This window comes from Balaenoptera ricei, chromosome 19 (assembly GCF_028023285.1).
Source record: "Balaenoptera ricei isolate mBalRic1 chromosome 19, mBalRic1.hap2, whole genome shotgun sequence".
Taxonomy (NCBI): Eukaryota; Metazoa; Chordata; class Mammalia; order Artiodactyla; family Balaenopteridae; genus Balaenoptera; species Balaenoptera ricei.
In genome coordinates this window covers 30434448-30450352 of record NC_082657.1, presented here as the reverse complement: position 1 = coordinate 30450352, position 15905 = coordinate 30434448, and the positions used below count along the sequence as shown (strand labels likewise).

General features: G+C 36.2%; 1 protein-coding gene across 7 annotated transcripts in view; it reads right to left on the bottom strand.

The window, feature by feature from the left end:
• The window catches only part of CYLD (CYLD lysine 63 deubiquitinase), a 59191-nt gene that overhangs the window by 15607 nt on the left and 27679 nt on the right, over positions 1–15905 (bottom strand). For all 7 annotated transcript variants that reach the window (XM_059904397.1, XM_059904401.1, XM_059904402.1 and 4 more), the window contains 6 exons: positions 11364–11462; positions 9672–9788; positions 4142–4521; positions 3080–3245; positions 1953–2094; positions 555–677 (listed from right to left, as the gene is read on the bottom strand). In XM_059904397.1, the coding sequence (XP_059760380.1) occupies positions 555–677; positions 1953–2094; positions 3080–3245; positions 4142–4521; positions 9672–9788; positions 11364–11462 (1027 nt within the window). The remainder of the gene's footprint in view (positions 1–554; positions 678–1952; positions 2095–3079; positions 3246–4141; positions 4522–9671; positions 9789–11363; positions 11463–15905) is intronic.

Sequence of the window (15905 nt, the reverse complement as noted above, 5' to 3'; positions counted from 1 at the left end):
ACACGCCACGGAGCAACTAAGCCTGTGCGCCACAACTACTGAGCCTGTGCTCTAGAGCCGGCGAGCCATAACTACTGAGCCCGCGCACTTAAACTACTGAAGCCCATGCGCCCTAGAGCCCGTGCGCTGCAACTGCTGAGCCCACACCCTGCAACTACTGAAGCCCGTGCACCTAGAGCCTGTGCTCCGCAACGAGAAGCCACCACAATGAGAAGCTCGTGCACCGCAACAAAGAGTAGTCCCTGCTCACCACAACTAGAGAAAGCCCGTGTGCAGCAATGAAGACCCAATACAGCCAAAAAATAATTAAATAAATAAACAAAATAAAAATTAAAAAAAATAAATAAAAGTAGCAACAAAGACTGAACAGAAATCTTCTTTAAAAAAAAAGATAATACAAGGATTAAAAGTTAAAAAAGATGTTAATACATCATCAAGAGAACTAATTCTCTCCCATTTCTCATTAAAGGAAAGCAGGGAATAAATTAATTACTGTACCAAAAAACAGCACCTAGGATACCACCTAAAGGCAAAAATAACTATCTTCTACTTACATTCTCAGAGGATTAACGATTTCTGTCCTCAGCAGCTCTTGAGTTTCACTATAATATTCTACATCATTCTTTTCTTTGGGTCTAAGTAACACAGTGTCCAGAACGGAACTAAAAGCAAACAAGCTGCAAAATAAAAAGAGTATTTTTCCTCATGCTGTAAATGTACTAATTTTTGAGAAACACATACTAAAAAGAATATGAAGAGAAAAATCACAAACTCTGGAGAACAAATAACATACAAATTAGTGTTTTTTTATTAATACAGGTAACCAAGACCCCTGTCAAGTTTCCCATGGTTCAATCATCAGGGCCTAGAGATCCTTAAGGAGAATACTAATATCAAGAAGGCAAACTACAGACTGACAGCGTTAAAGGATTTAAAATACGCCTTCAGTACACTGGAAAACTTCTTTGCAAAAGCTGAAAGAAGGCCTACAAATCTGAGTCAAACTACAACAGAGGAGAAAGTTTGGAAACTAATTCCCCAAGGCAAACACATAGCCAATATGTAACCCACTCTAGATATACTTCTCTCTCTCCACAGCCCTTTGCAGAGGTCTGAATTCCTTTAAATGTCAAAATCACTTGTGAGTGACTAACAGCAGTGACTTGCTGATATCAAAGAAAAAGAAAATTTGGCTAAACAGATTTTTATCAGAAAATCTGAAGAATATTACATCAATTCTTGCTTTTTGTCAACACCTCTGAGAGACAAAGTATTCTGCCCAAAAAACGGCCCACCACTTTTATTCTTCTCCCTGTCTTTAAAATTTTAACATCCCATTAACTTCCTAATTCTTACAACATGGCTGTACAGAGCTGGCAGGTTATGCTCCGTTTAACTGGCAATGTTCTTGGTTCAAGCTTCAGAGTGTAAAAATTCTTGCCATGTTAAATCGTTCTACTTTGGAACAAACTACTTATACGAGGGCAACTGTGCTTCTGCTGAAAATACTTCTTTAAAATAAAGTAGTTTTATGATTGCCTCTGCCTAGTAAAACAAACACACAAGCCAGTCAATGGCTTATGACAAGTTATTTGATTTGTGCACAAAGATCCTGTACTTATTCTCTTCAGTCCTATGATTTCCCACATACCCTCAGAATATCTGTACCACCTGTAACACTATCATTCACCTCTTATCCATCTTTCACTGCATTACTTTTTATATTAATTTTTTGGATACCGGCACATGAGGCAACATTCAGTAGCTTCCAAGGAGTATATAGTGAAATGCAAATCTCCCTTTCTCTCCTGAACCCCAGCCCCCAGTTTCTCCACTCAGAGGCAATTAGCAGTTTCTTTCTCTCTCTCTCTCTCTCTCCGACACACACACACAGAAACACACACACCTGCCCCCATGGCACTGTATTCCTACTGCATTAATTTTAAACTTACCAGAATAAGGTTGAGTCTAAGTAACAAGAATTGTAATGACCCTGGATGCCTTTCTTCTTTCCAATCATTATCTCTAAACCTTCTTTTTCCATTTTTGGTGGAGTATTTTCTTCTACTACTTCACTTAAGTAGCCTCCAAATGCTGCAAAGATAAAAATGAAAATAATTCTTTTAAACTATTATACTTATGTATTCCCATACATATTTCTTCACTTAAAAATATCTTTTTGTATTTTGATGCACAATTTATTACCCAACTTAAAACTAAGTTAAAGGTAGGTTTTGGTTAATTGTTATTCAGCTTGGCTTATAAAAAATGCTAATGTTCGTTTTCAACCTTATTTCCTCCACAATTTAAAGAACACTTTAGAGTATCAAGTAACGTAAAAAAGCATCTGCCAAGTAAAATATTTTGTTCCCCAAATATTTTATTTGTCTGAAGATGTTCCATTTCCAAGTTGGAAAAGAAAACAAAAAATTCCAAAGCACTACTTCAACTGTAAGAAAAATTGTTTTTCATAAAGATGGCTTTCCTATTTATACCTGTTTAACCCTCAAGATGCTTCACCACGATTATCCAAAACTGGAAAGGGATAGTATCAGGAAACTGCCACCTACTATAAGTGATGAGGAGATCTGTCCTTCATCAAGCAATTCAAACTACTTCTTATAATAATGCTGACTTCTTGATAAGATATGCTCATTGACGTACTAGACAATACACTGAGAAGGAAGTCATTCTTGATAAGATATGCTTATTGATGTACTTGAACAATACAGAGAGAGGAAAATCAGTGCCATAAAGAAGGCCACATTTCAATCTCTACCTCCTGGGTTGTTGAAAATTAAATGTCTGTAATCAACAGGAAGGGGAAAATAAATCCCACTATTTCTCAATTTTTAAGTCTCAAGCATGGTTTCCTGGCTAATACTTTTTTTAAATGTCCCCTCTTAGGATAACTGTAACTTTCTCATACACCAAGTAATAATTTTTTTCTGATTTAAAAGCTTGATGAACACTGGCAGGAAAGAAAGAAACACTGTTTACTACCAACTACTGCAAAATGACATGAGGTCAGAACTAGAGTCATTCCAGATTGATAAATAAATGAAAGGCACATAAATACCTAAAGAGTTACAGCGTTCGATCTGATTGGAAACTGGCTGCAGGGACGCAAACCTAGAGTCCGGCCGGCAGCTCTTCAGTTTAACAAACAGCGCCTTCTTCAGGGCACAGGTGAAATACCGAGTACCCCTAAAGGTTCCATCTGTACAGCCTGCACACTCATCTTCCTGAAAAAGAAAAAAAAAAAAAAAAAATGCTTAGACATGCATTATTCTCCATCTTGCAAAGTATGGTATACAAAGAACTAAGACTTGTTTCAAGTTTACCCTTTCTTAGAATTCCGTTGTCACACCTGTACTGAGAACTCCATCAGGAAAAAGGGGTTGACTAATCAGTGTTTCAGCCCACAGCTGACGATTTGAGAAATTAATGCCTTATTCCAGCATAAAATCCTCAATGTATTTCCCTTCAGAATACATGTTAAACCTTCCCTGGTTAACTGACTTCCCTGCACCATTTCCAAAAGCATTAAAACTAGTGGGGAGAGGGGGCCAGAAGGGACTGTTTATTTTAACAACCCAAAGAGAAAAACAGCATTCAATGGCCTGTAAACCAACAAATAAAAAAACAAGAAATATATTTAAATAAAAGCTAAATGTACTCAAATTCTCTTTCTGATTATGAAATGTCAAACAATATGCTTTCTAATCTCCAAAATCTTTCCCTCTACCAAAGATCTCAAAAGGTCACTAAAAATGGTGATTCATCTTAAAGTCAATGATAGAAATATTAGAACTGATTGCAGGAGGGAGGCTAAGAAAAAAAAGAAAAACTGGTAACAGTTTGCTTTCCTTACTGCATTCTGTTTAATATAACGAGCCTAAACATATTAGCCTAAAAATCTACTTTCATTCCTTGAACATAGATCAACTAACATTAAGAATAAGTGGATCAGATGCTTAATGGGTGGCAAAGGATGTCAGGCAACGTGGTAATAAAATTTTTCTCTAGTGATGGCTTTGTGGATAAATAAAATATCTCACCAAAAAGCAAAGAATAGGGAAAGATCTGTACAAAACCCCAGACAGAAAAGAAATGCAGTTTTTAGGTCAAATTGAATTACCAGTTCCAGTCCCGCCAGTACTTCATTGAGTCCCGGTGGCTGCCCAATCCAACGGATCACCCCGTAGAAAGGAGGATTCTCTTTAACCTCGGCCAGCGAGCCCACTTCCAGGCCATGCGAGTTACCAGAAGATACGGCCAAGGGTGGACTCTCCTGCACGGGTGCATTGTTTAGCTCTCCCATCACAGACTGCACTGACAGAGAGAGCGGACTGTGGCTAATACTTCCATTGGTGTTGGGCATCTTTGTCAGACTAAATGGTAAAGAATGAAATCTGTTCTCGCTGGATAGTGAGTTCATGGAAGGAGGTTGCAGTGGTGGTGAAGCGTGTCCAAAGTCTGGAGAGATCTCCGTAAGCGATTTTGCAGGGTCTTCAGCAACTATAAGAAATTATTCTTAATTAGAGAAATTTATTCAAGAATATTAAATATGCCCTACATCTCTAAAGATTAATATATACATAAGTCCAACTGCCCACCTGACCTCTTCTAGTATGATTCTCGTAAGCATCACAAACTTACTACCTCCAAGACAGTGTTCTTGATTCACATCCCCACCTCCAAATTTTTCTTCTTCAGTAAATGACACCCAATTATTCAAACCAATAAAATATGTTATTGATTGGAATTGTATAGGTTATATTCTTTGTCCAAAATACAATTAAGTTACAAAAACCAATACAAAAAAGAGAGCAAAAAATTTAAGAAAGATGCTTCTAAATAACTAATGAATCAAAGAAGAAATGATAATGTAAATTTTTAAAATAAAGAAAAAATAAACACTTGAACACAACTAAAGTAATACTTACAAAAGAAATGTATAGACTTAATAGTTCACTTTAGAAAAAAAGGAAAGGTAATATTAATAAACTCAGCATACAACTTAGGAAGTTAGAAAAACAACAGAATAACCTCCCAAAAAGTAGTCAAGAGGAAAGAATAAACACAAAAACAGAAATTAATGAAAGAGAAAACAAACATCCAATGAAAAGAACCAAAGCCAAAAGCTGTTTCATTAAAACAACTAATACAGTTGCCAGGCAGGTACTGCAAATCAGTGTGGAAAGAACAAACTTCTTAATAAACGGTGTTGAGATAATCAACTATCCATATTTTAAAAAAATTAAATTGGACTCCTCTGTCATACTCTACACAAAAACAATTTCCAAATGTCTTAAAGAAAAATGTCAAAGGCAAAACTACAAATTTTGGAAGAGAATATAGAAGAATGTTATTTATGACTTTAGGGTAGAGAGAAATATCTTAAACATGAGTATACAAACCAAAAAGGAAAAGACTGACAAATATGACCACATTAAAATTAAGAGATACTTGTCCATTAAAAGGCATCATAGCAAGAGTAGAAATATGAGCCACAAACAAGGAGAAAATATTTGTAATCCTTATTTCTGACAAAGGATTAGAATTTGAAAAAGGTCTATAAATCAATTTTTTTAAAAGACCAGAAAAAAATAGAAAAAAAAATGGACAAAAGACTTGAAAAGGGAGCTCACAGAAAAAGAAACCTAAATCACCAACAAATCAATAAAAAGATTCTTGCCCTCACTAGTAAATACATAAAAGAAAGTCAAAATCAACATGAGATAGCATTTCAAAAGGTAAAGGTCTTAGAACATTAACTATTGGTGAGGATGAGGAGTCAATGATACCCTTACACAAAGCTGATGGGAGTGTGAATTGGCATAACTATTCCAGGAAACAGTTTGGCATTATTTAGTAAAGGAAAGCTGTGCATATCCCATGTACATCTAGTAATTCCACTCCTAGGTACATACCCTAGGCATGGGTAAGAATGTTAGTAGCAGAGCTGTTAATAATAGCAAGAAAATAAAACCAATTCAAATGTCCATCAATGGTCGAATGGATAGTTACATTGTGGTATATTTAAATACCGTATTTCACAGAAATGAAATGGAATGGAATGCAATGCTATACAGCAATGAAAACAAATAAATCATCATCACATACTACAACTTGGATGAATCTAGAAACATAATGTTGAGGGAGGAAATTACACAATATACATACAGTCTGATTCCTTGTATATAAAGCTCAAAACCATGCAGAACTAACAGTATGCTGTTTAGATGGTCAAACTCATAAAGCGATAATGAAAACCAAGAGAGTGATAAACACTAAGTTAAAGATGATGGTAGCTCAGAGGAGAGTGAAGAGAGCAACAACAGGAAGAAGCGCTGAGGGGATCTCAAAGGGAATGATAATGTTCTTTGCCGTAAAGTGAGTAGTGACTCCATGGGTGTTCACTGTACTTTATACTTTATCCATTTAAGATTCTTTACTGATGATATTTAATCTAAACATTTTTTAAGTTATTATTTTCTTTCCCAAACCCTCAACCCCCCAAGCCCAACACTCAATTCCATAAAGCAAGATGTTGTTTCTACCTCCAAAATATACCTCAAATTTGTCCACCCCTCTTACCCTCTCCCATCATCTCCCCAGTCAAAGCCACCATCATCTTTCACCCTGCAACCAGTCTCTTACCTGGACTCTCTGTCCCTCTTCTCGCCCCTCTCCAATCTAATTACCATACCACAACTAGTGAGATCTTTTTAAAATTTAAAGATCTTACGTGATCTTGTATCATTCCCTTGTTTAAGACCGTCAATGGCTTTCCAGTACTCTTACAATAAATACTAAACTTCTTACCAACACTTACTAGGTCCTAAACGATCCGGCTCCTACCTACCCCTCCAAACTCATTTCATACACCTCTCTTCCTTGCTTACTCTGCTGCAGCCGCTCTGGCCTACTTCCTGTTCCCCAAATATAATTTCTCACCTCAGGACCTCTGCCTTTACTATTTCCTCTGCCTGGAATGCTCTTCTCAAGCTCTTTTTCTGGCAGTTTCATTCACATCATCCAGATCTCAACATAAATATCATTTCCTCAAAGACTCTTTTCCAAACCGCCTCTGGAGCCAGCTTCCCACCAGCTGCTATCACCTTGTTCATTTCCTTCATTGCACATGTCACAGTTACCTTGTCTGTCTATACATTTATTGTCTATCATACCAACTAGAATATAAGCTCCCTACAACGAGGAACTTTGTTAGTCTTTTCCATGGTTGGATCCATAACACTTGGTATAGCCACTAACACAAGAAAATACTCAATATTTGTAATAAAAAAAAAATTGAATAAGTGAATCAAATGTTATAAAGAATAGCCTTTAAAATGTGTAAGTGGGCTTCCCTGGTGGCGCAGTGGTTGAGAATCTGCCTGCTAATGCAGGGGACACGGGTTCGAGCCCTGGTCTGGGAGGATCCCACATGCCACGGAGCAGCTGGGCCCGTGAGCCACAACTACTGAGCCTGCGTGTCTGGAGCCTGTGCCCCGCAACGGGAGGGGCCGCGATAGTGAAAGGCCCGCGCACCGCGATGAAGAGCGGTCCCCGCACCGCGATGAGGAGTGGTCCCCGCTTGCCGCAACTAGAGAAAGCCCTCGCATGAACCGAAGACCCAACACAGTCAAAAATAAATAAATAAATAAATAAATAAAGTAGCTATAAGAGCACCCAAGCCCTTACATAAAAAAAAAAAAAAAAAAAAAAAAAAGTGTAAGTAAAACAACTACAGATATGATGTTCTTTTACAAGTGAAGTGCTTCTATTTTCTAATTTAAGGATGCAGGCTTACTCCATACAAATTTCATTACTTCATATGTCTTTTTGGACCAGTTAGAAGGTCACTATATTAATCCAGACAGTAAAAAACAAAGGAAAGGATCTGAACTAAGGCAGTGGTTTCAGAAGTGAAGAGAGGGGAAGGATTCTAGTGATATTAAAGAGGAGGAAATCCCTAGGACTTGGTGACATCTGGATGTGACTAATGAGAGAGAGAGGAGGTTCAGGATGGAGCCGAAACTTATATTTTAGGCAACTGGACTCATGTCTCCATCTCCTCGCTCCGTAAAAACATAACTCACAAGGCCATCAGCGACTGCCACTGGCTAAATCCAATGGGTTTTTGTGTGGTCTTTATCTTATTTGCCCTCTCAGAATTCGACACTGGTGTCTATTAGCTTCTTGGCTTCTTGACCCAATAACCTCTTGTTTTGCCCACATCCTCTGGTTACCTTTTCTCTGTCTCCTTTGAAGACTTCTCCCCCTCCCAGCCATTATGCTCCTCAAGGCTCAGACTTAAGCCACACCCTCCATCCCTACTTTCTCTGTAGGTGATACTACTCACAGGATTTTAATTCCCACATACGTGAAGGCAACCTACAAATTTATTTCTCCAGCTCTTAACATCTCTTTTAAGCTCCAGATCTGCATATGCAACTGCCCGCTTGATAAATCAACTCTGGGAAGTTTAAAAGGCTCCTCAAACTCAACATATTCAAAGCAAATCCATCACTTTCCTCCACAACCACCTAATCCATCACCTTCCTCCATCATCACCTAAGTATGCAGAGGCCAGAAAACTAGGAGTCATCACTCACATCTCTTTCTTCCTTACCTCTCACTTTCAATCTGTGAGTCCTGTCAATTCACTTCTGATATCTCATAGCCATCCACCTCTCCCCATCCCTTCCCCAACAAGTCTAGCCCCAGCTACTATAATCTACGGCTGAGCCTATCAGCAGCCTTCAACGGTGTCCTTGCATTCACACAGCCCCTGCTTTACTCCCCTGTCCACCCTGCAGCCACAATCATCTTTTCAAAAGGCAAACCCTGCAAACCCCTTGCTGAAAATCCTTCAGTGGCTTGCCATTTCCTTTTAATAGGGTACACCAGGCTCCACATGCCCTGGCCTTGTTTGCCATTCCATTCTCATCTCATAAAATGTTCTATCTCTCTGTTCTGGCTACTCTGGCTCTCTTTAGACCTTGGCAAACACCAGCTCCATTTTACCACAAGGCCTTTACATATGCTGTTCTTTCTGCCTAAAACGTTCTTCTGCCCCATTTCAATTTGTTATCTATGACTCCCCTGGTAAATCTAAGCTCATATCACTTCCTCCTAGAAATATCCCTGAGCCCCTCAAGTAAAAGCATCCCTTAATATACTCTCACAGCATCATATGCCTTCATTACACTCATCAAGACTGCAATTCTTCATCTGTTGCTGGCACACAGTAAGCATTCAATATATACTTGTTGAACAGATGAACAAAAGAAAAAAGAATAAACCAGAAGAAAGTGATGTCCCAAACCAAGGGAAGGTAGAGTTTTTTAAAAGTGGTATCAAAAAAAAGGATATCAAGATAGTAAAGTCTTTAAATGATTCAACTGATTCTAGAGATCTTCTACCTTAAACAGATCAATGAAGTGCAGAGAACAAGCTGCTAATACATTTTCTAAATATTACATTAACCTTAACAGCAGTGCAGTTCAAAGTGTGTATAATATTTTAATTCAGCAATATTAATAAAGAATGGGCTACTCATTCTGTTTCCAAAAACTATCTATATTGGTGAAAAAGCCATTTTTGCTCTAGTGAGTTAAAAGGAGAGAATCATTATAAAGAACACTAAAATTATAGATTACCTTCATCAATATACCATGAATTTTTTGATTTGGATTGTGGTTGTGAGTCAACAGAAGACCCATTTAAGGTATAAAATAATTCAGATCTGTTTCTATTTCCAGGGTCTGAGGTAGATCCTATGGAACAAGAAAAGTTCCTTTTAAAAATAAAGTCAATATGGTGTAAAAGTTTTTCCGTAAGAGAAAATAATATGTATATGGTGTTAACAATTATTTACACAATCAACAGATGTATACAAACACAATATATTTTATTAGTGCCTTCAGCTTTTAAAATTTTGGTAACCATTTTTGCAGTGTCAAAAAGATTCTTCAGCCCAAGAAACAATATAAGAGGAGAACAGGAGTTAAGTTAAAAGAAAAGCCTGCTTTTTTTTTTTTTTTTTTTTAAACAAACTGCTTTAAAAAATCATTTCATGTACTATGGCTTATTTCCAAATGTCAAAATCACCATTCCCCAGTTTCATTTGACGAACCTCTTGGTTCACAAACTTAACATATTATTTTAAAACGGTTGCCCTCAAAAGAAGGCAGTCTTCAAATGTATATAAATAGATGCATAAATTAAGTTTAAAAGATTTAAGGTTTAAACATTTTGGAATTGTTAGTCAACAAATCCCTTGCTGAATTTCTTCATGTCTCTGAAAAAGTGAAGCAGTATTATTTCTTATACATTAGATTTATTAAATGTAAGAAAGTGTTAGTGTAGCTATGCCACAGACACATCAAGACATTCCCCTGCCTCATTACTAAGAGGACATGCTATCGTTGACAGCAGTGGGTTCTCTAGAACCTACAACAAAATCTGATTTCTTTTTCAATTTAAAGCAGATAACTCTACACTTCATACCTATAACTAAGATCTGCTACAACATAAGTAGTACACATATCTTAAGAAAATCTTTAGGCTATTCATATTTAAGTGAGAGTAGCAAATTGGTGCTAGCCTATCTAGAGCCATAGATTAACATAAAAAAATGCTATCTATCACTTATATATTCTATTTAATTCTACGTCTCCCAGGGTCCAATGTCACATAAAATATTTCTTAAAGTACAATTTCCTTTTAAATAAGCTGAAAAAGTTTTCTTCACTAGATAACTGAGGAAAAAATATTCTTTTCTTAACCTACATGTGAGTTAAAAATTCTTGCAGCTTTTTAAATTAGCTGTTTAGCTTGTATAACTACCACCCTATACATCTATGAAATATGTGGAAGCTAACCAAAAAACAACTAAAAACTCCACATGTATTGTAAAGGAGTCTCTGGAAGAAAGACAAAAATTTTTGCTTAGTGGTTTGGAATTTAATTTGTGTCACCTCTGTTAGCAAAATCCACATAATCTATAGTATACTTTATCCTATAAACACTATCCATAAATGATTATTTTGTACAGTGCAACTCTAAACTATATGTACAAATGTTACAAGTAGGGAATTCCAAAAACCAGCATATATGGACCAGAAATAGACACAGGTCCCCACAGGAAACTTTTCATCATTTAGAAAAGGTTGCGAACCCTTGGCTTAAGCAACACCATCTATAAACATTTTTTAGTAAACTACTAAAAATGTTTGCAAGAAGGAAGTCTACATATACATTAAGGAGTAATACGTTTTAACCTTTTTTCAATGCTATGGCAAATCAAAAACCATGTAAATAACTAAGAACTGTATTCTATTAATCCATACCTGTAGCCTTTGGTTTATTATGACTGGATGAACCTTTGTCCCCAACACCTCTTGACATAAAGGCTAGTTTGGGAGGCCTCCTTTCCTGTGTAATGCTATCTGAAACAGTAAACATGTTTTTTAAAGATAAAAGCAAATTTTTATAGAAGAGAAACAATTGAGCAAATAATGACAATAACAACAACAATCCCTTTCCAACAAAAAAACAGAATTTTCAGAGTAGTTTTACAAATTCGTCAAGGCCATAAAAAGTACTGAAAAAGATCATACCAAAAATATATCATTGCTGTATTTCAAAACATAATTTCTACAAGATAATACACCCCAAGTACAATTCAGCTAAGTGCTTTAACTTCTTGAAAATTTAACCACTTTTAATCAATTTTATTTTATATGTTGAAACACCACCAAGAAAACCTTACTCAGTTTTTTGCAGGATTTCCCAAATCAGTATCCCCAGAACACCCCAGTGTGTTATGAAGTGTCCCACTCTCAAATATCTCTAGAAGATGATGAGATAAACAGACTTCTTTACTGCATAACCCCAGAACCTTTAACATGCTAATATGCATTGTGACTCTCTCAAAAAGGGATATAGTAAACTTATTTGATAATTTTGATAACTTATTTGATAAGTTTGATAACTTATTTGATAATGTTTTTTGTGCCACTCTACTTAGCATCTCAGATTAATATATTTCATGGGACACAGATTGCAAAAAGTCTGGTTTGGTATATGTATCAGTTTTTTAAAAAAAATATATATATATATGTTAAGAATAACACAAACACATATACATATAAGAGAAAAAACACAGAGAAATACACAAATGAATAATGCAGAAAGCCAGAGATAAATAGCAACAATATTTCTGAAGAAAACACTTAAAACTTTTTTGAAAAATTGGTGCAATAATTTTGTTTCTGATACAAAGACTACCTTAAACCTTAAAGGCCAGTGATTTTCATAAGATATTCACAAAAACTGATCAAGCAAATGTAGAAAAGTCAGTCTGGAAAGTTTTCCCCTGGAAAGTTCAACATATCCGTGGAGTCCAACATGACACTTAAGAGTCCTACCTGATAAAGCTGTGTATCGGCAAAAACAATATCACCCACAGTGGATTTTTGAGAACAGAAAGAGAAAAAGAGGGAAAGTTTTACATTTTAAACACAAGGAAAAGGCTATTTTTTTTAAGAAAAAGGAAATAATACTGAATTAATTATATATAAATGATGCTTGGTAACTTTTTTCCACAGTTGGAGGGCGAGAAGAATGCATTATTAAACTATATCTTAACTGTCTCATAATGTGATCAAACGGAATATTATTTTAATTCAAAAATATGAATACTGAATAACCATGTGTTTAATCAAGTGATATAGTAAATGAAAGGCTATTTACCAATATTTTTATGATGTTACCATTCAAATATCTCTAAATACCACATGTGAGAGTTACTGTGAAAGGTAAAACTTCTTAGTCACTGGCAAAAGTTTCCAAATTACAGCATATAAATTGACGAAAGAAAACTAACTCCCACTATTAACTGTAATTAATTGCATGTAAGTACATTTTGAAAAGATATTCACATGTATACCATAATCTATATACATTATACAGTTAGTGGTGATTATAATAAAGGCAGAAAATGGTCTTAACTAAGGCCGCCTGGCAGTACCAAAAGGCCCAGTGGATGAGCCGGTTGTGACAACTCTGCTGGTGATGCTAGGGGAGAGCTCCAAGGGTTAGGAATATGCAGGGCACTGGAGCTGGAAATGGTGGTTATCTTCTGCCAAAAACTTTGTCATGGGGGAGGTAGGCGCTCAAATATCAACTCGGAGGAACAGGACAGTCCTGCAGAATTCTATGCAGATAAAGGGTCACATGCCATATCTAACTTGCCCTCCAGGAGTTACATACCAACTAATTCTTCTTTCTTTATCACAACTATATTCATGATCCAAAATCAAAGCCTTCTATCTTAAATGAATTTTAAGAGATTACCATCTCAGGAAAAGGCAAGTATGAGAAAGTAAACAAAGTAAGGAATAAATTGGGCAGGCAATTTTGTGAGATTAAAACAATCCTGATTAAAAGATATTAAAAGAGATAGCAAGACATGTCCACCAAACGGCATGTATAAAATGTTCACAGCAGCCTTATCTGTAATAACCAAAAGCTGGAACAATGCATTCTACAGGAGAATGGATAAACAAACTGTGATCTGTTCATGCAATGGAATATTACATAGCAATAAAAAAAGAAGAAACAACTGATATACACAACAACATGGACACTATGTTGAGAAAAGAAATGAAGCCAAAAGTACCCATTATATATACACAGCAGGAGTGCATTCAAAATGATAAAATTAGCAGCCTGCCCATCACTCTTATTGATTTAATCAGAAAAAGAAAAATCCCTGGAAGAAACTTGGGTTGGAAATCGTAACAATAAACCAGGGAACAATAACAAACCACAAGAAATGTCTGTGAATTTGAATGACCCACTAAATTGAGAAAAATTGCTTAACTGATGTACTGCTTAACATCATCAGCCACAAGAGCATAATTCAAACCCAAATGAGAATTAATATCCATGGAGAAATCTACTGAAGAAAATGTAAGTTTACTTGGGTAGAATGAAGAATTATAAAACCCAATACCAAACATACTATACACAACAACAATGTAAAAATCTCCTTACGGTGAGACTACTGATCAAAATAAATAGTTTCCTTATATTTTAGACAATTTTATATGAAAAATTGTTCAAGAAATCCTGGAAGGTCCATAGAGATAACATCAGGGTTGCACACTGTGATCTAGTGCTTCAAAATAACTTTTTGGGCTCTAACTGTCTCATATGAGAGGAGTCCTGCCTATACAGACAACATTCAGGGTGATTCAGGCTGACAATCTCTACAGAAGGCCACTTAGCATTATCTATCAAAGTGTAAAGTACACATACCCTTTGACCCAGCAAGTCTACTTCCAGGAAGTTATCTTTTTTTTAAGATCTTATAAATATTTTAATGTAAATATGAGTATAATATATCCCATTTAAATACTCAGAAAAGTATATTGACGGCACACAAGAAAAATCTACAGGTGACATGATATTGAGAGAGACAAAACACGAAAGGACAGAATTAGTATCCAAAATGATCTGAAAATGGAAAACTGGATAGCTCTAACAACATGAAGTTAAACCAGAATCATTAATTCATTAGTTTATAAGTGCATTCATTTAGTCAAGAAATACTACCAACTCCATGCAAGGACGGCATTACCGTGTCTCTGGGAATATAATTCAAACTGTGACAGGGCTGTCCCAAAATCTTTTCTGCCGAAGTCCTGTTCTATTGCAATAATTAGTCTACATACAGACTGCGGTATTCTGTTCCCCTCCAGGTGTCTAAGTGTGAAGGTGTCTTTAACAAACCAGGTCTTATTCAGAATATCTGGAAGGCATGCCGTATGAGAAATGGCTAAAACTACTCAAACTATTTAGGCTGGAGAACAGAAGATGTAGGTGTCAAGGACACTCATCTTTGAATATCTGAGGGTTGCTACAAGGAAGAGGGGCTGGATTTGTCCTAACTTCATCCCCAGTTAGAACTAGAATCAATGAGGGAAGTTATAGGAAGGTAGAGGTAAGCACATATCATACAAGGAGTGACTTTTTCACAACTAGATCTGTCTAAAATGAAATACTCTAATTTTCTTCAGGACAAACTGACTCTTCTATCAAATGAACACAAGTAATGTTTTAGCTATACTGGATACATGCAAACTGAAACATACATATGACATTACTCACTGAAGCACTGTTTATAATAGCAAAAGATTGAAAACAGCCTTAATGCCCATCAGTAGGGGACTGGTTTCAAAAAATTGATACATTTATAAAATGAAATACAATGCAATAATTTAAGCAAAAGATTAAGTATGCAATTTATGTACTAATATAAAATGATCCCTATGATCAATCTATTGTCAGCTTTTTTTAAAAAGGTGCAATTTACTCTTCTGGGAAGATAAGTTGGTGTACTTTTTCCTATTCCTCCTGATAAGTACAGCTAAAAACTCTGGATGTAACGTATAAAACAAACCTGAGAAGCCTCTGAAAGGCAAAGAGGAGAAGGCAGATCAGCTAGGGAGCACAGGACCTAAGGAGTGACACGAGATTTCCCTGGGTTTTCTTATTGCCTCACATATCCCAGACTTAGAGCTGAAGAAGGCAGCAACCTGGAAATGCCAATGGCGAGAGACAAAAACTCCCAACAAAGGTATCCTCTCATTAGTCAAAGAATGAGAAAAGACAAACCCTAGTAAGACAGAAACTTTTAGACAATAATCACTCTATTGCAGCCAAACACAGCAGCCACACCCACTCCAACAAAGGCCAAGCGGGGAATCTGTACTTCTGCTTCCACCTGACAATAATGAGGTGACACACACCCCTTGAAGCGGCAAAAACAAAGTTTAAATATGATCTAGAACCTCAGAATATAATACCCAACTGTCCAAGTTTCA